This window comes from Astatotilapia calliptera, chromosome 18 (assembly GCF_964374335.1).
Source record: "Astatotilapia calliptera chromosome 18, fAstCal68.1, whole genome shotgun sequence".
NCBI lineage: Eukaryota > Metazoa > Chordata > Actinopteri > Cichliformes > Cichlidae > Astatotilapia > Astatotilapia calliptera.
This window is the reverse complement of record NC_137439.1, coordinates 15,533,107-15,556,720: the sequence shown is the minus strand read 5'-3', so window position 1 is coordinate 15,556,720 and position 23,614 is coordinate 15,533,107. Positions and strand designations below refer to the sequence as shown.

Sequence of the window (23,614 nt, the reverse complement as noted above, 5' to 3'; positions counted from 1 at the left end):
GCATTACTGATCAACTGATATAGCATTAATATTATGAAAAGGAATTCTTTAGGTTAAGATGATTCTGTAGTGAATCTCCGAAAACCAGTGTTGAGTTTGTCGGGTGACAAAGAAATGCTTTACTGTAATCACATGACATTTATCAGTAACACAGTAATGTAACGCGTTACTGTACTAAATTCAGTTGCAGTTACAGTTATGTCATTACAAAGGTTCTTCAGTTATCTGAATGCCAGGCAGATCGGTGTTAAAATTATTTTTATTTTGACTGCACAAAAGGACAAGAACATGACGGCAAACTGCATCCAGGACAGAAACAACTGCATTATAATGCTAACAGAACCTCCACTCTTAACAGATACCTACATGCTAATGTAAAGCTGACCCGAGCCCAGCAGCCAAAGTATGAACTTCAGCAGGTAACACCAGCAGTGATGTGACGCTCACTAAGATAGGAATTTGTGTGGAACTGTATCCACAGGTTCATATTCTTAACTGGTAATTATGTGACAATATGTTTCAGGCCATTTTATGGAGTAACAAGAAAGTAATGTAACAATAATGTAACAAATAAATAATAATTAAATACGTAACATACTGCATTGCATTTAGGAAAGGTAATAATCAATGTGATAGAACTTTTTAATCTAACACTGCTAATAACTGTAAAGAAGCCATAGGGTTAGATTATAAAATTGAGTGGCCTGGGATGATATCAAATTCCCAAGTTATTGTTTCAGTCGGCCCTGGGCTAACCATGCCGGAAGATCAAATCTTTTTTAAAAGGGAGACGTGATCTTATAAAATGAAAATACCAGAAAAATACTACAATATCCAGAATGTTAAATATGTATGTATGTTAAAGATTTAACATGTGTTCAATACTTAAGGGGCAAAAAAACAAAACCAAAACCTTTTCAGCATTTTTTTTTTCTTGCTTGTCCTCTAATCCTCTAATCTTACCTGCAGGTAATCATTTTTACTAATTTTGCTAAGTTACTCACAACACAAGCCAATAACCTGTTCTTCATTTGTTTAATGACCAAAGAAAACAATGTTTCCAGAAGCTGTGCGGTACATTACAGCAACATCTCTACAGTATAGAGCAATGCATGGCTGGCACCAACAACATGATTAGAATCAAGGTTTTATTTACATTACTACCTCTGTTCAAAAGTTAGAATTAATCTCACTGCAGGCAGGATTCTTCAAAACCCTGAGAAATTCTGAAATCATTTGTCTGTTTCACTACAATCATTTCTTTAAACAAAGCGGCTCACATGTACATCTAAAGCTGAACATATTTCATCTCACAAGACAGTTCAAGCTGAACCCAAGCAGAATATATTTTTAAACCAGACAGACATAAAAAGTGTCAATGTCATGAGAATGTGTGCAAAACATTGCTGTGCAAAGGAAAGAATTAAAAAAATAATACCATGAAAAGTTTTCCATCAGTTAACCTCAGATAAACAGAAAAAGTTTAAAATACAAGTCTTTACGCTTCTTTTTATATAGGATGGCTCAGTGTCTTCTGTCTCTACATAATCCAAGATTTCACGATGATTTCGTGACGTTGGAGCTCTGCGGGCTCTGTGCTGCAGGATTTCTTGTTTTTCTTGTCAGTGAAGACCCGCTGAAAACCTTTCATGCCTCTGCCTGCATGTTTGAAGCTGTCAAGGCTGCACAATGATGGTGTGGTATAAGTAATGAAAATTTTATTAATGACTTTTGCCTTAATGGCTATACATACATGTGGAGGATTTTTAAAGAGCAATATGCAGCCATTCGGCAGAACTCGAACATGTTAAGATGTGTTTTAGAGCAGTGCTCACGTAAATAAATGGCCTCACAATGCACTCCATGCCATACCCTTTTTTTCTGTTCTAATTAGTGGGTGACACTTTCTTTAGTTGGCTGCTTTTTGTACAATTTGAATTGCAAATGGAGGACTAATTACTTGCTGCTAAAACAGTGCAGCTCAAATTGTTTCAACAAAACTCAAAGTGCTTTTTTTTTAGCACGAGTACAAACATTTTGACACACGGCTGCAAGATGCATGTTCTGCTGTGTTCTACTCTATTCTTGCAAGTATGTAATTAGCATCTACTAATGACCAGTATAATGTAAGGTTACATTATCTATAGCTGCATTAAGGTGGCCATGTAGTTCAACCTATGTTAGAAAAATCTTCCTGCATGTTTTTTCCCCCCTAATTAACAGCTTTACAGATTTATTAACTATGATAGGCTGCATTTCTATTGCCAGACAGCTGCTCTGTCATCAGCTTCTCCTTCAGAGTGCACTCTCACAATGGAGCAGGTCGTCTCCGCCGTCTGTCTGACAAGATCGTGCAAGGGTGTTTTTTTTTTTCTGAGAAGATGTAACAACTGATACCACTAACGAAAAAAGTAGATGCAGTGGGCGAAATGTGGATGTGTGCTTGTATTTGCCTGTGTGCATGCGTGCATGTTTCTATAGTGTTTGTGAATGCACAATTAAGTAAGGTGCGAATGTTTGTGCATGGGACACAAAAGCAAAGTAAACACTGTCTACACTTCACTGACTACAACCCCCGGTTTAGCCATCACACCACTCATCATACTGCCAGCAACGGAAACGATTCAGCTGGATTCAGTTGTTTTTAAACGAACAAAAAAGCACAGCTTTAACTTCTGTTGCCTCAAGAAACGATCTGATTCCCTTTTATTTTCACTTATAATACCATGGACGTATGTAGTAACCTGTAGTGAAGTATATAAAATTGATGAATCTTTGTGTGAGTCATGTGGATCTGGATCCACATGACTCACAAACTCACAAAACTGAACAGAAGTGAGATAAACTCATAATTTTTAAACAAACAGTTTGATATTTGAGGAGTTTTGCATATTTGCTGTCTTGCTTAGAGATTGATAAGAACCTTAACATGGCTGTATGATAAGAGAGCTGGTGAAAGCTGACAAATTTGGCGTTACAGTGGTCAGTGTACCGGTATGAGGCATTCAAGGCTGTTTGTTTAAACAGTGTTGTCAAATGTGTAATAACAAGTATACCTCGCTACGTGAAATTTGTGAGTCGCCCCTCATTTCTTTATATTTTGCTCCCAAGGATTCAAGCATGAAAAAGCCACCTAACTCACTATTGTGTTAACACATAACAGATATTTTAGTAAAGAATCCATTTAAAATGTGTATATTTAGGCACTTTGCTAGTACCTGTAGCAAAAACAGATTGTTCTCATTTCTTTAGTAGAATCTATGAAGAATGCTAATGATAACACAGGTTCACAGGCATAAAATAGTCTTTTTTGCACCAACGAGGCAATTTCCAAAGAACTATTAGCTGAAAACCTGCCATATCTTGGCATAGTGTTTGGTGTGTTCTAAAAACTGTGAGTTAGGGCTAGTGGAGAAGAAAATAAAAAATTGCAGACCTGAAAAAAAGTAGAGTCCTATCATGTTCTAAGAAATGACCTGACAGAGGACCTTAAAGAGATGCATCTGACCCTTAAGTTGACCCATCTACTGCTCACTGAAGCCTCATTAGAAATGGTCTGAGTGGAAGGGAAGCTGTCAAGAAACCATTACCAAAGTGTGTCTACAACCATCTGTAAAACATGGTGGAGACTTGGTGTGGTGCTACATTTCAGTCAGGGGTGTCGGGGATCTTTTCAAAATTGATGGAATTATTAACAAAGAAAAGTATTATCAGATATTAATCCACTATAAAGTAACATCTGACTGAAAACATCTTCATTTTTCATCATGACAATGATCCCAAACACACTGCCAATGCATTCAAAGCACACCTCGATAGAAAAACACACAATGAAATACCATCAGTCATGGATTGGCCTCCCCAGAGCCTGGACATCAACACCACTGAAACAGCACGAGATCATTTTGACAGAAAATGGAACAAAAGGCAGCGAACATCCAAAGAAGAGCTTTGAATGTCCTTTGAGAAGCCAGGAGAAGTATTCCTGAAGATTGCTTAAAGAAATTATAAGAACGCTCACCTTTTAAACATTTACACAGTGTCACAGTGTTCGCTGTTCTTCGGAGTGACGCATACTCAAAGTGTTAAATTATTCTCTTTTTCTCCAACGAAGACGTAAATGTCAACCACAGAAAAACTAGCAAAAAAACAAACAAAAATAAAACAAGCCAACTGCCATTTAGTCAAGAGTGTTAAATTCAAATATACATTCAGTGTTGTTTCATTTCATATGATATCTATAATCATCATCTGTCCTCGGTCCAGTTTATTCTAGAGCTGCAGACCTCATCAGATCAAACAGGGATTAAATGTCCTGCCTGCAGCTTTCAGGCCAAACTCTCCTCTTTTGTCATCTGGTGTGTTCAGCTTTGTGTTATTCAGACCTGGTGTTTGGCAGACATGTGCCAGCATTGCCAGCCTTGGCAGTTGGAACAGGTAACATATTGTGCCAAATACTGTTAGTGCCCATCTGTTTTATGTGTCTGAGTTTCCTCACATCATTTCATTAGTTATATTCACTGATATAAATACATCCCGGCTGCCAAACAGTGTCTCTTTCAGATCAGTTGCTCTTTGAGGACGTTTACACACAATTAGTGTTATTTTTTTCATGGTTCACATTAGAAAACTGGCTGTATCCTTCTTATGTTAAATGATCGGGATCAGTTCACCGCGTTATTATTGTTGCCTTCCTCCGCAGCAACAAACTTAATCTCAGCATTGGCAGTCCTGGAAGCCATGCTGCTGTCTCTGACCTTGTGCTTGAACAGGAAGGGAAAAGTTTTCCTGAAAGACTTTTGGAAACTAGCTCCCATAAAGCCATAAACTATGGGGTTGACAGAGGAGTTGGCGTAGGACATGCAGTTGGCCCACGTCTTGATCTTGTATGTGGCGTAGTTAGGCTGGTAGTTAGGATAGAAAGACTGGAAGAGGACAAAGATCTGGATGGGCCCCCAGCAGATGGCAAAGAGAAGCACAATCACTACCACCATCTTGGAAACTTTGCTCCGGATGCTGATTGTTCTCTCAGACAGGAGATTCACCTGAAGAGACAAAACAAGGAACCCTCTTTGTAATGTTTTTGACAATATTTAGAATATGTAACAGTGTTACCAGAGTGATAACAGTCAATCAAAACAGAAAGTTATCAAAAGAAGGAACTAAAGGACACAGAAACGCTCCTTCGGGTAGCTACAGAATCTCTTATTCGAGTAAATAAGAATGTAACGTCCTCGGGACCAAGAAGAACCATCAGTGGTTTCCAGGTGATTGCACTTTTTTGCACTTGGTGACTCGGTGAGTAAGTGAGGTTGAGCATGCAACACACAAAGTACTGGGGAACCACTACACTGAGGTTTGTTCCTGTTAAAAGGGAGTTTGTCATTCCCACTGTCGCCAAGTACTTGCTCATAGGGGATCAGTTAAAATTAAACTGAATCATTGTAATTGGAGACTCAACTTATTCGGTTGCCAGTTTATTGTATCCTGGTTATATTCGATTCATTCTAAAGACAAAACTGACCAGCAGCAACTACATCAATGTTTCTGTGGACATTTCTTCATTTCTGTTTCAAATCTGTGACATTCTGGCTGGACACTGAATATAAGCAGTGAATGAGATTTTCTCTTTATTGTGATTTTCTGTCTACATAGACTGCATCAGATTTGCAACAGAGTTCCACAGGTTAGCGGTTTTCACAGATTTCACAGAGTTAATTGGTGTATTATCGCAGATAGATTGCATGTAATTGCCAGCTTGACCCCTTTCAGTGTCTTAGTAAGTCAGTTCTATCTTGTTGTGGTTTTATTTCATGTATTCATGCACCAAAGTTGCTTTAGAGACAGCAACTGACTAAGAGTGGTTGCAGACCTTTGTCGTGCTGGGTCACCAACCACTACTTTTCCTAGTGTGACTGTATTAAAGACTTTATTTCCCCTTGAGGTTGTCAATGCATTGCAACCTATTTATCCATTGATATTAGAGGATATTTGTTTCACTCTCTTTCCTATATTGGTGTAAATTATTGATCAGGGCATTAGTGCTTAAAAAAATCACTACCACACTGAGTGGGAATGTTTGGCAACATAATTGCCCATAATTGTTTTCTACTTTATCCTGTCGCACTTTCAATATAGCACCTGTAGTGATGAACATTACTCCCACTCTGTCCACAGCAGGTCTACCTGCTCATGTTCCCAAAATGTAGTGAAGTGTAAGATCTCTTTGTGTTGACACAAAGGCAATAATTTGTCTTCCTGTAACACTCGTGTGCAGAAGTTGGCAGGTATAATGCAGTTGCTCTTTTTTATGAATAGGTTCCACATTGAAAAAGAAAGCCACAATAAAAAATTATAAAATGAAGAAAATTATAAAATAAAGAGTTGACTGCAGCCACTTTAAAGAAGTTTTAAAACACATTTTCAAAGACGGGGACATGAAGAGAAGAGAGGAGAAGAGAAGAGAAGAGAGATTTTAAACTTTTAATTGGCTGAAAATTAGCAGCAGCTGGTGACAATAATATCTCTGTGCATTAGTGGCTGTGTTTGTGAGGCACCGATATAACACCTGCCCTTACCTGGTAATTATTGTCTACAGGTTCTACAGTGGGCTGGCCAACCCTCTTAACCATCAGAGTGTAGCAGAAAGAGATAGTGAGCACAGGCAGCAGGTAGGCAGCAATGAACTGGTACAGGATGAAAGCCCTCTCATGCGTCTTAGAGGGAAATCTCTCCATGCAGTATTGCCTCGGGCCGTACCAGTAGCCCTCCTCTATACGCTGGTACATTAAAATTGGTGTAGAGAGGATGAAAGAACCTGAAGAGGAGAAACATGGTTAGGTGAAATGATGGCATTTTAAATTTTATACACATACGCAACTATTTTTAACGAGTCAGTCGATAATGACACGACGTACCGATCCAAATGCAAATGCTGACAATCATGGCTACTTTGGGGGTTCGGTGCCGAAGAGATTTCAGGGGGTAGACTGTCACGTAACAGCGGTCTCCACTCATGGCAGTCAGGGTGATGCAGGTGGCTTGCACCGTCACCTAACAAATGAAGACGATGCTCATTTCATTTACATGTAAACTCAAAGTGCTTAACATAAATGACAAATACATGAAAAGATAATAGAATTAAAGATAAATTATGATGCTGTCTTATTCAAATTAGTTTGTGTGAGCAAAAACGGTTCTTCTCCAAAAAGAAAAAAACTTTTCTTCCTTTTGGAGAAGAAAAGTGATCGTGCAGAGATTATTTTTATTATTTTATGAAATAATCAAATATTACTCAGAGGATGGGATAATCTGGGGTCACCTGACCATGAAACAGCTTGTGAGTCAATTTTCCAATTAATTTTGACCCACTGAAAATGGGGGCTATGAATACAAAGGGATGTATATCTTAAACTGTTAATACTTTTCTTAAATCCCTTGAATGAAAGCTGAAAGTCTGCACTTCAGCTGTGGTGTATAGATGTGAAATTACAAAATGTGTCATTGTCCAAATAATAATGGACGTGATTCTAGGTACATAAGCTATTGTGCTTTAGGAAAGGAGAAGAAATATTATTTATGACTCTCAGATGTTTAACAATACAGCTGTGAACCAAGAAAATTGAAAAGCAGAAATATATTAAATAAAGTCTATTTAGCTTGGCTAACAAAAATAATAGCTTTAGACAGCTGAGTCCTCATTCTGCTCCATCTGTGCTTTATAATGTTACATCACCCACAAGAAAGAAGAAAAACAACTAAATAGTGAGTAAGCATACAAAGGGAAAACAGACTAGCAAACAAAACTGGGATAAATGACCGAAAAATAAATTCAAATGTAATCTTTCTAGTCTACTTTCATAGAAGATATCCCCACAAGCACCACAGATAAATCCATAACACAGCTATGTGTTCAGTGGAAAGACTCAAATTTAAAACTAGCTTAAAATTAAAAGAAATGATCATGTTTGGCATTATTTCATATTGCACATTTGTGGAAAAGTTGCAGAAATATGTAGAGCGTGTTCCAAAAGAGTATCCCTTGATGTAAGTTAGGCAGTGGTGGTGTCTCAAAGAAAGATGCCATGGTCTGGTTGGTCAAACTGAATAGGAGGAGAAGAAATTGGCTTAACACTGGATCCATAAACCAAACAGAGACATTAAAATGCCAACGCACCTGAAATATATTCATTTTAAACAGTCAAACATACACATTGCCACGGCCTCAAGGACCTCTAGGATGTTGTTGTTGTTTTTTGCTGTTTCACTCTTTCTCGCCAGGGTGGAGTCAGACTATGCTCCCCACCTCTGTCCTCGCCTACTCAGCTCTACTCACCTGTCACCCATCTGCTGTGATCCCTCACCTGCCAATCATCACAGATTATTACCCTCAGTGGAGTCTGCTTCCTTGCTGAATCGTTGTGCTAACTTGTGTCAGTGTAGACCCTGCTTGGCTAGTGAGTTCCTTGTGTTTCCTAGTGCTTCTCCCTAATCTGTTCTTTTTGTGCAGTCTTCCCTATCCCTACCTGCTTCTCCTGCCCTGTGGACCCTGAGTGGGTGTGAGTGAGTGTGAGTGAACTTTCTTGGATTGGATTTGGAGGTTTTGTGACTCATGGACTGTGTGAAGAGGAGTGTGAAGGTTTCCCTGCCCTGGACATTCTCCCCTTAGATTCCCTGGAGCCGCCTTCCCCTGTTGCTGTATATATTTCACCTGGTGTGCATCTGTAAATAAACCCCTTTCACTTTTCACCAGTTTTGAGTCCTGCACCTAACTAACTTTGACACAAATGTGTTTCTTACAAGAGCTCTTACAGTTTGCTGACAAGCTATTAGAGGAAGCGCTTTTCTTATAGTGTCTTGCAAACTTGTTTTTTGTTGTTGTTTTTTTTGCTTTATATTTTAATCGCTGCTCTCTAGAAAGCAGACGTTCAAGCAGCTTTTTTGTCCTTTATTTCAGACTCCCTCTCCAGTTTTTACTAATGGGCTTGCATGCTTTTAAGCTGCAGATCATTCAGAATGGTAAAGAGCGAGGGATAGAACCGGAGAGGACGCGTACAGAGGAAGTGCAGAGGTGGCAGCATTTGTGATGGGTGTTTTTCATTAGCATATGAAGCAATCATCCAACTTCATTTTTAATGGAGTTCAATGATGCTTGATTCAATTAAACTTGAGCTAATCAGAAGAATTGTAATTGAAGACCAAATATAGAATTTTACTCGTACATTAAAGTTTGACAAATTTTCCATCTTACACAAAATTTTAAATGACTGCATTTAATCATTACTTATTATTAACCTCTGGCTCTCATCCTCAGTGTGCTTATTATCCTGTCTTCCTCCCCTCACTAACAACCAGTTGCAGCAGATGGCTGCACCTCCCTGAGCCTGGTCCCGTCGTAGGCTTCTTCCTGTTAAAAGGGAGTTTTTCCTTCCCACTGTTACCAAGTGCTTGCTCACAGGGGGGCATTTGTATTTGATTTCTTTGGGGGAGGTTCTCTGTGTAATTGACGTTCTTGCAACATAAAGCACATTGAGAAATGAAGTGAATTGAATCGAATCAATATTTCCACTAGGACTTATAGTGGTGTTCTAGAGTAAAAAAAAAAAAAGAGCCTCAAACAGATGCTTTTCTTGTTTCATATGCAACTGTGCATTGATGTTCAATGGAGCAGGATGACACAGAAAGCAAGCCTAACACTTTCTACCATCTTTGTTCCTTTTGGATACATCACCTCTGTGGGTCTTAGTGGGTTGTATGTAGGCAAACTAATCCATTTTTGTTTTGAAATATGTGGAGCAGGGTGAAAAATGAGGGGTCTGAAGTTCCCTCTATGCTCTTTTACAAATAGGATCTAATTTTGTCCCTCTTTTGTCTATGTGTCTGCCTGTTTCTCTCGCCACCTCTCATCTGCGACTACGAAGCCAGCTCACATTACCCTCCAGAGGTTTTGTGCACCAGGACCACAGGATTTCAAAAGATATGGTGAGAGAGAGAGAAAGGGGTCATCATAAGTTCAGTGTTGAGGCGGCTGAGGAAATGGATACCATTTTTCCTATGTTTTGTTTTTTAAGATGTCTGGTATATTAGTAGCTCATAATTTCTATTCTACTATAGTTTTATTTCTTTTTAATGACGGAAGAAAATGAGGGAGGAATAAATAATAAGAATCTGTTTTCTTTAAGCTTCCTAATCTTTTTTATTTATTCAGTTTAAACATGGTAATTAAAATCATAGGGCTACACGGGGGATATTCTCCTAACATTCAGCCATAAGCTTCAGATAAAGCTGTTTACATCAGTGTCTTAAAGTATTTGAGATCTGCAGTCTAATATTTATATATAAGATACATTTAAAGGGACAGTTTACTTTTATTCATCTGAAAAAAATCATCAATACCAGTCCATTTTGTGATTTTAGCTTCTCAAATATCCATCTGTCCATCAGCTGGGTCCTGTGCAAAATAGAAATAGACCAAGAGGCAGTTCCACGCCCTTGAGAGCTCACCAGTTCATCTCAGGGTTCTCAAGCACACACTCTCATATCCACACCTCAGTCAGTTTAGAAACACCCAGAAGTTAATGTGCATGCCTTTGGGCTGTGGGAGGAAACCAGCTTACCCAGAGGGAAACCCCTGCAGACAAATGGGGAATCCCACAGAGAAACGCCCAGCCAACAAGGAGGTTTGAACCCAAGTGCTAACCACTGCACCGCTGTACCTCCCAACAGCAGTTTTCAGTATTTTTTTAATCTCCTCCAGATTTAAAACGCATAAAACTTCTGAAGTTCACATACAGCTTGGACTTTAAAAGGTTTGAAAACTTTCATTAATACATGATTCAAGAAAATAACAGGCAGATTAAATGTTGACTAAAGTCTGTGAAGAGCTAAAAGTTTCCTGCAGAGATCTTTGATTTAACGTAATCAATGCTCCTCTCAGACTAATCTTCAGCCTGGTAATAACTGGACATGAAAATACATCTGCTAATTAGACTGGAAAGATGAAGGAGCAGTATCCCACCCTAGCAATGTAATCTTGCTTCCTTAATTTAGTTTCAAACAGCACAACAGGGCAGGAACCTTTGATGAAGTGTGATGGTATTTTTACACAAACTTTCTCCTAAGTGGGCAATAACACATCTAATTTGTGGTTTGAAATTGAATTGGTGAATGTGAGTGTGAATGGTTGTCTGTAACTCCATCTTAGCCCTTTGTGAGACTGGTGGCCTGTCCAGTGTGTACGCTGCCTATCACCTTATGGCAGCTGGGATCAGCTCCAGGCTCCTGAATTGGATAAGCGAAAGAAAATGGATGGCCGGTTGGATGGAATTGGTATTGACCAGTAATCCTATAAAGCCCCTAGACATTCCCTGCTATTCTACAATATAACTGTACTATCCGACAAGCAGTAGTTGGGTAATCTGTCATCACGATCCTTTAACAGAGGCTGGATGTAAACACAGCAGGAATGCATCACCCACTGTTACCCATCAACTGTTTTTTTCATTAAACTGTGGAAATTTTAAGACACTAATAACACTAACAGCTCTTATTTCTTGGAGAAATTTGAGAGATTAAAGCAAAGAGAGTGGCCACTTCTCTTATCTCGTCACCTAATTACCTTTCTCCCTTGTATGCAATAATAAATGATGGTAGGCTAGCATAATAGAAACTGACTTGAAGGTTTGAGATGAGAAAATGGTTGTCTGATAAGAGAGGAAAACGAGACAGACAGTCTTGTTTGACAGACGCTTTCTGCTTTCAGAATAAAAAGCTTGGTCTTAGTCATCAAGACACACTCACAGACCACGTAGTCTGATTGCTCACATCCATTAATCAAATCATGCCTATGTTTTTCTTGAGGTTTTTTTTTTTTGAGGCTGACATCTAAAAATTTTAAAGTGTTTCTTTTTTTTAAGTTTGACAGAATATCCCCTGCATGTCGAATGAGATGAAATTTAATCAAATTGCCGCACGAAATAGAAAGCTAAATACATTTGCTGCATACTTTATCAGCCTCTAATATTAAAGATTAAAATGTTGGGGAAAGTGATTTTGCTTGTAATGACAAAGTGCTTATTAACTGAACAGGAGCTGTGGGTCTCTCTGAGTGACTGTATCTGGTTCGCGGTTGACTTTGTCATTAGAGTAGTCAGAGAACTGGTTATTAGTGCAAGGCTGAGTGTAATTAAAGCGTCTGCTCGTTGTCAGACACTATGCATTTAATGTTGTTTTTAACATCTTTTCTCCGTGAATAAGCCGGGCGATGCTAAAATACCTTGGACAGCTTCCCCTCGTGATGCACTTGTACAAGGAAAGAAAAAAACATGGACGTAATTGGCGCATTCAAAAAGTTCCACAAAAAAAGAGAAACATTATCTAAAATTGGCCATTATTCCTCTTGAGTCATCTCTTTGTGTAGCTCTGCATCACTCACTGTGCTCCAGCTGTTTTTAGATCCTATCCCCTGTAGCTCTTCAATATAAGCCTTTTATTCTAACCCTACTTTCCTACATCTCTCAGTTTGTTGATTTGTGCTGGATATACACCGATCAGGCACAACATTATGATTACCTGCCAAAATAGCCTTGGCTAATCAAAGCAGGGATTCCAATAGAGCCCTGAAGGTGCGCTGTGGTATCTGGGATCAAGATGTTACTAACAGATCCTTTAAGTCCTGTAAGCTGAGAGGTGGGGGCTCCACGGATCAGATTTGTTTGTCCAGGTGGTACATATCAAAGTAACATCCACATAGATGGCAGAACCCAAAGTTTCCAGTAGATCATTACATAAAGCATCGCACCGCCTCCACTGGCTGCTTCTCATAGTGCATCCTGGTGTCAGGTGTTCCCCTGATGGATGTGCAGCCGGCCATCCACGTGAGGTAAAACAAAATGTGATTCATCAGACCGGGCTACCTTCTTCCATTGCTTCGTGGTCCAGTTCTGATGCTCACGTGCTCATTGTTGGCACTTTTGGCAGTGGATGGTGATCCGTTTGGGCACCCTGACTGGTCTTTGGCTGAGCTCCATACACAATCAACTGCAAGGCACTGACATTGTTCTATCAGAGCCAGCATCATCTTTTACAGCCATCTGAGCTGCAGTAGCATCTGTTCGATCGGACCACACGGGTCAGCCTTCTCTCCCCACGTGCATCAGTGAGTTTTTGCTGCCCTGTCACTGGTTCACCATGGCTCCTTCCTTTACCACATTTGATAGATGTTGACCTCTGCAGATCAAGAACACCCCACAACAGCTGCAGTTTTTGAAGATGCTCTGACGTCCTGCCATCATAATTTCGCCCTTGTCAGACTCAATGTTTAAAATCCTCATTCCCATTTTTCCTGCCTCTAACATTCTTCCTGCTTCGATGTATCATGTGTCAGTATATCGAGTTAGATATTTTCCTCGGGGGAGGGTTTTGAGTAAACTAGAATTAAAAGAGAACAATTATCAACTGCATGGAAATATGACTCCAAACAAAAAGTATTTCTGTCTGGTGAGTGCATAACTAGACACTTGATATGATAATGGTGTTTGTAGCTATTTGCACTGCTACTAAGTGGCAGGATAGTTTAGTAATATTCTCCAACACTGAATTCACAGGTTGTTTTCACACAGTTTCCATCAGTGACTATGTGCCAATAACAGATAAGTTCAAAATCTTGCAGATGACACTTCCAAGTTAAGGATTGTTGTGCTATTCCATCCACATTTCCAAATTTAGAGCAACAATTTATAGTGCAGCTGAAGCCATGACAGGCAGCTTTTGTCGTACTGTCTACAGGTCGTTTTCCTTTTTGTTTTGTTAGGTGGTTTGTCTGCTGCACAGGCTTTTAGTTGTGGTTTGTTCCATGCATGAAAGGTGAAAATGGCTTTTTACCCAGTTTGCAGCTCCTCACCGTCAGTCAGTGCCTTTGATAATTCCAACCAACAGCAGCTGTGCAAACCTATTTTATTATGACACTCTGAATATCTGTTATACTTTTTTTGGCCTCTCACTAATCAAACAAAACAATTGAGAGGCATGATTGATTTAAGTGGCTGAAATCTGTTTTGAATTCCTGGATTAGATATTATAAAGGATCCCACGAAAATAATGTTTTTTCATTGGCACACGGTGTTCAGTAGCCCCTTTAAATCTTGATTAATGTCTGGGTCTATGGAAGCATCGTATCACGTAACATCTTCATCTCCTTAACAGAAGATTCTGTTATTCTCTTTTGTGTCTCCTCCTTCTTGTGACTGATGCTGATTACTGTTATTATTCTCTGTCAGCTGTGTATGACACATCTCGACACGTTTGACTTTTAAAGCTGTAGAGTTCGACCTACTTTCATTGTCATTTTTGAAGAAACTCTAAATTCAACAATGGCTTATTTTGGATTAGCTTTCTTGAGAACTGTAATTTTATGAGGATGAACTGTGACCACCTTCACAGGATTATATAGATTGATTTTTCTGTGACAACGCCGAGCTGGCTCACTGTTCTCATGGGAGTGGGAGTGTTAAAGCCCTGAATGCTGTTACTGTGAGAAAGTTAAAGAATCCAAGATCATTTTAAGGGAAGTGTTGAAAATATAATATTCACATGAAAGCACATTTCTGAGCTGAGAAACAGAATAGTTGAAGTGGTTCAAAAGATATTACCTGTTGCAGAAAGGCGACAAATTTGCACATGAAGTTGCCAAAGATCCATCCAGGGAGGGGGTAAAGGGTGGCGGTGAAGGGGACGCAGCACACCAAGAAGATGATGTCAGTGGCGGCCAGGTTTGCTGCACAGGGAGAAAAGATAACGCTGTATTTGATGAATGTTGTACAGTCTGCAGAACAGTGTTTAACTGAAAACGCTTGAAGCCAGTGGCATGGATTCTTCAACAATCCTGGAAAAAGCAGAAGGACTTCTAACTATCATCCCACCTTTCTTCTTTTGCATAACAAGTCTTTTTAAACCATCTGTGGGAAAATGGATATGGAGGCACGCAGTCCTGTTTGCAGTAACATCAACTACTAGGAACTAACAGCAGCGTTGTAAAGTTTAGTGCAATCTAATGCAAGTTTGCAGACTCGCAGGCGTGTACAGTCATGGCCATCCAAAAAGGAAAAGTTTTCATAGTCCTGTAAACATCCTGATAAAACTAAGTACATCCTTACTGCTTGCATAGGAATTAAGAGGATAAGCAGCAACCAGGTGCTGCTATTCAACACTCACTTGATTAAGTGATCATCAGGACGTGTGACAACCTCTATAAAAGCTGTGTGCCAATCTGAAGCGTCAGGCTGTGTTGCCAGGAGTGGGCACCACAGCAAACTCACCCCAAGGTCAGATTGCATAAGAAAACCCAAGAACTACATCTTGAACTCAGTTAGCATTTTAAATGTTAAAGTCCATGACAATACAATTAGAAAAATACTGCCTAGATTCGAGTTGTTTTGAAGGACTGCCAGATGAAAGCATCTTCTCTACAAAAAGTATCTGAAGAAACTACAAGACTTCTGGAATAACATCCTTTGGACAGACAACACCAAAGATGCACAGGGCCACATCTTCATGCATCAGCACAAATACCTTATTCCAATTATGAAGGATGGTGATTATATGGGCTTGTTTTGCAGCTGCGGGACCTGGGTACCTTGCAGTCATTGAGTCAGTCATGAACTCCTCTGTATGCCAAAGTATTCTAGAGTCAAACACAAAGCCAACTGTCTGACAGCTAAAGCTTGGCTAAAATTTGGTCACGCAACAGGATCCACCACCATGAAATCATGAAATGCGGTGGAGGGGCTTTAAGAGAGCTGTGCATAAATAAATACATGCAAACCTCAATGAATTGAAGTAACGCTGCAAACATGAGTGAGCTAAAATTCCTCCACAATCATGTGAGAGATTTATAAAGAAAATTAATACTTCAATTTATTGCTACTAAAGGTGGTTCCACAGGTTACAAATATGGGGTGTGTTTAGTTTTTCACAGGACTCCACAGACTCCAGTGAAAACTTTCTTTTTCACATGACCGCATGAAAATACAGCTATTATAAAGGTTGTAGCGCTTTGAGTGAAGTGTTTAGTGTCCTCTTTGGGGTTTTGCTGTATTGAGTCGTTAAAAAATGTTCATTCTTGAACACTAGATCAGCTTAGCAAGTTTTCATAATCCAAAATAATCTTAATGTTGCACCGCGATTCAGCACGCAAATTTATTGACTTTCTGAAATAAGTCAGAATTTCTGGCTCATATAACAAACATATGCACTGACCTTAAAACACACGCCAGAAACAGGAAAATGCATAAAGCTTCCAATTTAAAGGTAAGAAATATAAAACTGGCACATTTTTTCAGGTACTGATAGTCTGCTTCAGAAGGAAAATGTATTTACATGATGATGCCTTTAGAAAATCAAGACTCAAGCTGTTACTTGACTGCCGGCAGGTCATACAGTACACCTACACACACACACACACACACCAAGCAGAAGTTGGAGCTTGGTTAAACCTTTATAGCCTGCTTCTGGTGTTGTCTTCATTTATTCATCATTCCAATATGCCACACACTACTTCCTTTTGTTTTAGTTGATCTAATCACAGTGTAGCTACTGAACCATTATGTCGAGAGGATAGGCAGATGGTGCAGGCCCTAATGAAATGTTGCTGAATATTAAGCTGTTTCCATGCTGCGGTTTTGAGGTATATTATCCAACATGAAATTCTCGTCATATCCACAATGCACTGTGCAAAGAGAGACGCAAATCATTTCTGCAGTAAATCACCGAACTGCAACATTTACGCAACAAATGAGCTCATTTCCGTGAATGCCTGTGACAAGCCATTTTTGAAATTATATTTTGTTTGTTTGTTCTGTGTGCTCATCCAGTAAATCAATCACCTTTGCATTTCTCTTCAAGCGACAGTAGACATCACAGCTCTAGCCGGCGTGCTGACTTAAACAGTAAAAGAATAATCACACAGGTTGCAAGTCTCGGTGCTTTAAGGACCAGACGAGGTAGCAGATCGGAGCATGATTGGACACTGATTTATGTTACTTTATTTCAGACATTGAAAATCTGTGCAACTCTCCATGTAAAATATTTATGCATGTGTCCATTGTGCCTGTCTGGCTCGTCTACAAAGGAGCATATCATTAGTGTCCCCTCACTGTAAAAGGATTTAGAGAGTTTTTGTAAAGTGGAGTGGACCAAACTCCCTCCTGAGATGTGTGCAAACCTGGTGACCAACTACAAGAAACGTGCTGTGGTTGTCAACGAGGGTTTCCCACCGAGTACTAAATCATGTTCTTCTTGGGGATCAGATACTTATTTCACTAAATGGCATGAAAATGAATGCATAACTTTTATGTAATGTGTGTTTTTCTTGACTTTTGGTTGATATTCTGTGTCTTTTGAAAATGAAGCTACCATAAAATTGAAGATGGTTCATTTTAAAGTTACACCTTCGGCAGGGGCTGAATTATTTCCCCCCTTCTTATCTTACTTTATGTGACATTTAAAATGAAATATTTACACCCATGTCCTTTGGGATAATCTGCTTGCCTGTCTGCCTCGTCCACTTAGAGTGCATCATTTGTGTCTCCTAGCTGTAAAGCTCCACACTTCCTCAGTCCCAGTGGAGCTTTTCTTTCACAGGCATTTCTGTATGATTTGTTTCATTCGCCACACAGTACCAAGCACTTACCCACTCACACACCCTCACCACTAATGATATCGAAAGCCACTGACTTTGTCTGCTTCATGATTAATTCATATTTTTGCAAAACAAGTACTTATATTCTGACTTTTTCCTCCATCTCACTCGTCTTGTCATGTCACTTCCGAGCTGTCTCAGGCAAAGTTAACTGTTACAATTGTGACCAACCACAATTAAACAATTAGCAGTACATAAATCATATGGTTTAAATGTCCACCGAAGCTCTGACTACACTGGAGACAGCAAACACGTAGTAAGAAATCCTTTTTTCTTTGATTCCTTTCATATGAATCCCCTGAGCATTATCTGCTAAGAAGAAAACCTTTTGCAAACACACACAGAAAAGGGAAGCAGATTTTAAGCTACGGGGTCTACTGAACCATGAAAACTGCTTGCTTGCAGAAATTAATAATTCCAACCTGTATGCAACGAGGATCCCAAAGCACTTCCAACATGATCATTATTATACCACTTTAATTAGATTTTTTTCTCATAATGTGGATGGTCTTAGAAATAATCTGCACTCAGTTGGGACTCAGGACATGTCTGAACACCTGCACCTTCCATTAAAGTGTGTTTGTCTCATTTGTTTTCATAAGTACAGTTAATGCTGGCTTTAGTGTAAGTGCAAATGCCTGCTTGGCTGAGTTGACAAACCAGCAAAAAGAAATTTCACCAGTCAAGTCGCAGACTGTACTTGTGAAGAATGTGATTCAAATAAAAGGTTAACTTCACAAAAGAGCAGAGGTATTGAAGCAGATAAAAACATCAGCAGCATTGTTTAATTAAACATCCTTATGGACAGACTTAAGCTGATGTATGACTCAAGCAGAAAACCATGCATATGTGGTTATCTTTGAAATCTTGCCCTGACATGATTTTCTTGCTGGTCATGTAGGGGTATTGCAGTCTGGGACATTTAAGCATCCAAGTCTTTCTTCTCAGCCATATTCACTGAGGTAGTGTCTCATTTCTCAAACTGCACGTCCTCAACTCCTCTCCTTGGGCGGTAGTCCCTCCCATCAGAGCTGAGAGTGGAGAAAGTGAGTAAACAGGCCTTGGAGCGATCACGTTCAAGCAACCTCAACTAAATAAGACATCTGGCACAGAGTAACAAGATATAACTTTTGAATCGCACTCACACAGGAAGGGTTTGATTATATTAAACAACAAAAACAATGCCTCCTCTCTCCTTTGTCCCCTGTATTTGTTTTTTTAAGGACTTAAAGCATCATTCAGCGTTTTGTGTTTGACTTCCGGGTCACAGGCAGGAGGACAGAGGAAGGTTTTGTTGTGTGATTGTGTCCCCTGCTCTCTCCCTGACTCAGATACAATCCCTTGTGTCCTGTGGAGCCAGTGTACAGCTGTCTCCACTTGGCAGTCAGCACTGGCTACTGCACTGAAGAGAGGACTTGGCTAGCCCAGTGCTGGACCAGCTTGGCAGTGTTATATCAGTGAGTGGTTCTGTTGTGTCTCTTGTTGAAAGGAGAGTGTACTTTACATTTAATGATCGCACTTGACTTTTTCCAACTTTCCAGATTTGCTGCTGACTTTCTTTTGTTTCAGACTTTTGGCACAGAGGATTCAGCATCTCTTTAATTTGAATGTTTTAATAACATTCGCCTTGTTTCCCTCCCAGACCCCCAGCCCTTTTTTGTGGAGTGCAGCATCCGCTGAATACCACCTGTTGCCATGACCTTGTCCTTCATAGAGTTTGGCTAAATGTAGATGGAAACACACCTACCTCCTTCTGCCAGCATTTTTTACATTTCAAATTTGCATTTAAAGGTAGATTTCAGTTTTAAGTTGATGTCTCTTCAGGATAGATATTTTTGCTGTTAAATGAAACACGCTGAAATAAAAATGGAATTCATGATTTACTCTTTTGTATTGATGAATTTAATATCATGAATCCTTGGAGCTTTATTTGCAAATAACCTCTGCACATAGCGACAAATAACTGATGCATATTTCAAACCATGAACCACTGAGTGAGAAAAATATTTTTCTGGTGCAGATAAATTTTAGATTCCATGTTGCACTGGTCCCAAAACAGCAGATAATTATTTTTAAAAAATGTTTAATTTTCTCTTGTTTCAAAAAAGACATCTGCATTAAGTTAAATGACACGTTTGAGCACCTGGCATTGTCGTTAATAATTAAAGTGAAATCTTTAATCAGCACAGACATTTTTCCAATGAGCTGTGCACTCAAACTGTCAAATGCATATTCAGGGAAATTTGCACTTGGCTTTCTCGTGATCCCCACTTGAGCATGTGATGAAATTTTACAGGATAGACGAAAGAGATGTTTAATAACATAGCTGATGTTTATCTCCCTCCTGTCCATATGAGTCACATCTCCTATGCATCATTATCTTCTTCTAGTCTTTGTCCATTTACCAAGAATCATAAATACAAACTTGCACATGGAAGCTTACCTATGTAGAAGTTGGTTGCCGTCCTCATCTGTCTGTGTTTTGAAATGACATAAATGACCAGAGAGTTGCCCACCAGTCCGACCAGCATGATGAGAGAGAAGAACAGAGGGACCAGCCAGGCATCCGTGAAGAAAGGATGCTTGTCTCCTTCCTCCTCCTCCTCATCCTCGTGTCTTCCTAGAGAGAAGTTTGTTCCGGATCCATTGATCCAGACCTGCTCGGTGGAGTTCCACAGCTCCTCGGAGGAGTACATCGTGACAGGAGAGGGGGAATAATTGACGGACGGGAGCGGGTAAGTGAGCAGGTTGTATGAGGTCTAGAACCAATTTGAAGAGAGAGAGTGTGCAGTATGCGGTCCTCTCTGCCCTCAGGCAAAGAAAATGAGAGAAAAGCAAATAATAAGGAGGGGAAAAGTCTGGCAGGAAGACCGCATGAGAGAAAAGTTGAGCAGTGAAAGGTATATGGGGTGGCAGATTGTAGGAAAAACACCAGATACGAGATGAGGCAAAATAGAAGTGAATAGCAAGCAGTTTAATCAAAGTGAAAGGGTAGCAAGGTAAATTAAAAGGTGGAGGGATGCAATTCAGGAGAAAAGGGGGTCAGGCAAGATGGAAAAATACTTCTTAAGCTGCTCAAGTGTCGGACTCAAAGTAGGATAGAGAAATTATGTCAACAGGTCATAAAAAAATAGGAGGTGAGCAGGAGTGGATAAAGGGCTTCTTTTCTTTGAAGCTTGTTGGATGAAAACTGCCACTGCCAACACCGTTGAGCTTTAAAGCTTGCTGTTTTTCTGACTCGAGAGCTAAGCGCCCATTTCAATAGCCCTGGGAAATTATTAACAACCGAGGTTATGCTGACAGGCACACAGATGTCTTCTCCAAGCTCGGTCATCAAATACTCAGAAGCAAATCCAGTGTACTTGCAACTCCCTCTCCTTTTCTTTGAGTTGGTTTTCAGCTGATTTGTCCCCACTGTTCCACTTCTTTGTAGTAAGGTCCACAATTCAATCCATCACCTAACCTTCCATCCAGGGATTTTCCTTTAGAGGAAAGGATAGTAACTTGACTAAAAGATAAATACAGGCTAGTAAATGAGTTGATATTTGCTCTCTAACCCTGACAAAACTGTGTCTGACAAAATGGTTTGTTTTTTAATAAAAAGAACTGGGAACAAAAAAAACCTCATCTGCTGTGCATCCTCTAAGCAGAGCTGAGTTGAATAGAAATCATGCTTCGCGGAGACGGCAGCGAGCAGAGTGAACGAGGTGCTTGCAGCTTTATAGTATGAGCAAGAACGCACAGACGCAGTGGGAAGAGGAGATACACGCACACACACACTGAATCCGTGTCAGTGTGTTTGTGTGTGGGTTTCTACATGACTTTGGGATAAATAGCTGATGTAAGGGTCTCCTAGCAACGTTATCCCTAAATCTTTTAGTAACAATTGCCAAAAACAGCCTCCAACCGATTTCACCGTGCTCCACATGGAGTTACAATAAGATAGCATTTTAAAATACCTTTACAGAGGCAGACAGGAAACATCAAGAATATCACTGTTAAATTGAGAAAGCTGTCTATTTAAAAAAAAAAACAAACCTGCAAATATCAAAGAAGCCGTTTCTAAAGATATTGATGTTATATTTCTTAACCATGTGTTCTCTCCGAGGACCGTCTATGGTCAAAATCCCTTTTATTCCACACCAGAAAAATAAATTATCATCAGAAAGGATTAATCTGGAAATAATTTACAGATTTTCCCTCTCACTTAGCTACAATCTGGTTTTCCAAAGGTTTATTTTCAAATGTAAAACTGGGTCTTAAAACGTCATATTTGATATGAAAACCTTTTTTAATGTTAAATCCTAATGCAAGCAGTGTGACAACCAGTGATAACACTGTACAAATTGCAAAGCTAATGAATCCTCCAAAGAAAACACACCACTGATCATGCCAGCAGGACTGCTGCCCAGTACAAATGGACAAATTACAAATCTACATTATGCACACACTACTAGCCCAGCATGCACTGCCAGATGCAGGTGCTATTGTCTGAACCCCAGGCACCCCAACCATGCCAGGCTTGAAAAATGCTAACACGTACCTGGAGAAATAGAGAGGCACACAGGAGGCTTGTCACTCTAAGGGAGGGGAGGGGGGGAGTATGATTCACCTCATATCTGGGAGCAACATACACACTATAAATTGTTGTTTCCACAGTTTCTGATAAATAGTCAGAATGAACAGAAATGGCCTCATTGAGATTACTCTGAATCCCTCTGGATTTGTTGTTACAATCGAAATGAATCAAAAACTATTCTCTAGTCTTCTTCAGAAAACTGGCATTGCTCATTTTGGAAAGGCTTCAGTTGTAGCTTTCACTCTCCTGAGGAGTCTAAGGGTGTACCAGAGACCACCACCAAATGTCTCCGTGAAATGCAGTATGAATACTTTAGAGAGATGAAGAAAGTAGGCGGGAGTACTGAGAGACCATGCAAATGACAGGGAGAGAGGTGGTAAAAGCAAAGGAAAAGTCGTATAGTGATTTGTATGTGAGGCTGGACACTAAGGCAGGAGAAAAGGGGTTGAGAAAAAGATTTGATTGGCAAGGCAACGGGACTGTGCTGGAAAGGATGTGCAGCAGGTTATACAGATGGTGATGTATCATCAAGTGAAGAGAGTGTGCTGAGAAGATGAAGGGACTACTTTGTGGAGCTGAATGAAGAAAATGTGCAAAAATGGGGTTATGGATGGAGGACAGTTACTGAATCAGGAAGGGCAGAGGAATTATAAAGAAGTGAGGGCAGATGTGAAAAAGATACAGAGTGGAAAGGCAGTTTGTCCACATGACAAACCTGTGAAGGCGTGGGAGATGTCTGGGAGAGAGGACACAGTCCTAGAGAGTGAGGATGCTTGAGGAATGAAGAAGAAGCTTACTGAACAATAGCAGAGCTGCACCAACTACTGAGGGATAAAGCCGACAAGCCATGACATGAAGATATGGGAAATTTAAGAAAGACAGGTGACATTCAGGGAGCAGCAGTTTAGCTTCATGCTGAGAAAAAGATCATAAATTGAAGCTTAGAGAACACACACACACACACACACACACACACACACACACACACACACACACACACACACACACACACACACACACACACACAACCAAACAAACAGACAGGAGAGGGAACGAGAGAGCAAAAAAGTGTAGAGACAGATAGACAGGCAGGTTGACATGGGAGGACACGAGGTCCATGACAGAAACAGGGAGGGAAGAAACACTAACAATAACCTGCCAGCATGTGACTGTAATGACACCAAAATTACAGCAACCTCATCAACCTCTCAGGGATGCAGCTTCTCCAGCCAGCTGTGTCCACATACACAACCTACTGGCCATCTTGGAGCGGGGCAGCAGAGAGCTACACATACTAAGCTTACCTCCTGGCCAGGTGTTCATTGTGTTTTTGTTAAACA

The 23,614-nt window shown here is 39.9% G+C and overlaps 1 protein-coding gene and 1 long non-coding RNA gene across 2 annotated transcripts in view; one reads left to right on the top strand and one right to left on the bottom strand.

Annotated features, from left to right (window-relative positions):
• The window catches only part of LOC145421675 (uncharacterized), a 63,501-nt gene extending 43,923 nt beyond the window's left edge, over positions 1 to 19,578 (top strand). The window contains exons 4-5 of the long non-coding RNA XR_013903034.1: positions 19,027 to 19,152; positions 19,338 to 19,578. This is a non-coding gene — a long non-coding RNA (uncharacterized LOC145421675). The remainder of the gene's footprint in view (positions 1 to 19,026; positions 19,153 to 19,337) is intronic.
• kiss1ra (KISS1 receptor a) lies at positions 242 to 22,236 on the bottom strand. Its single transcript, XM_026148714.2, has 5 exons — positions 20,139 to 22,236; positions 14,649 to 14,773; positions 6,918 to 7,053; positions 6,579 to 6,817; positions 242 to 5,045 (listed from the first exon to the last, which is right to left on the bottom strand). The coding sequence occupies exons 1-5, from the start codon at positions 20,389 to 20,391 to the stop codon at positions 4,665 to 4,667; spliced, it is 1,134 nt and encodes a 377-aa protein (XP_026004499.1). The 5' UTR covers positions 20,392 to 22,236; the 3' UTR covers positions 242 to 4,664.
• Positions 22,237 to 23,614: the final 1,378 nt, after the last annotated feature.

Bases quoted from the DNA above. Each gene is read 5' to 3' on its own strand.
- kiss1ra (XM_026148714.2), bottom strand. From the start codon at position 20,391: ATGTACTCCTCCGAGGAGCTGTGGAACTCCACCGAGCAGGTCTGGATC. The intron at 7,054-14,648 runs GTAATATCTTTT...TTCATTTGTTAG, and splicing joins TTGTCGCCTTTCTGCAACAG to GTGACGGTGCAAGCCACCTG. The intron at 6,818-6,917 runs GTACGTCGTGTC...TCTCCTCTTCAG, and splicing joins CAGCATTTGCATTTGGATCG to GTTCTTTCATCCTCTCTACA.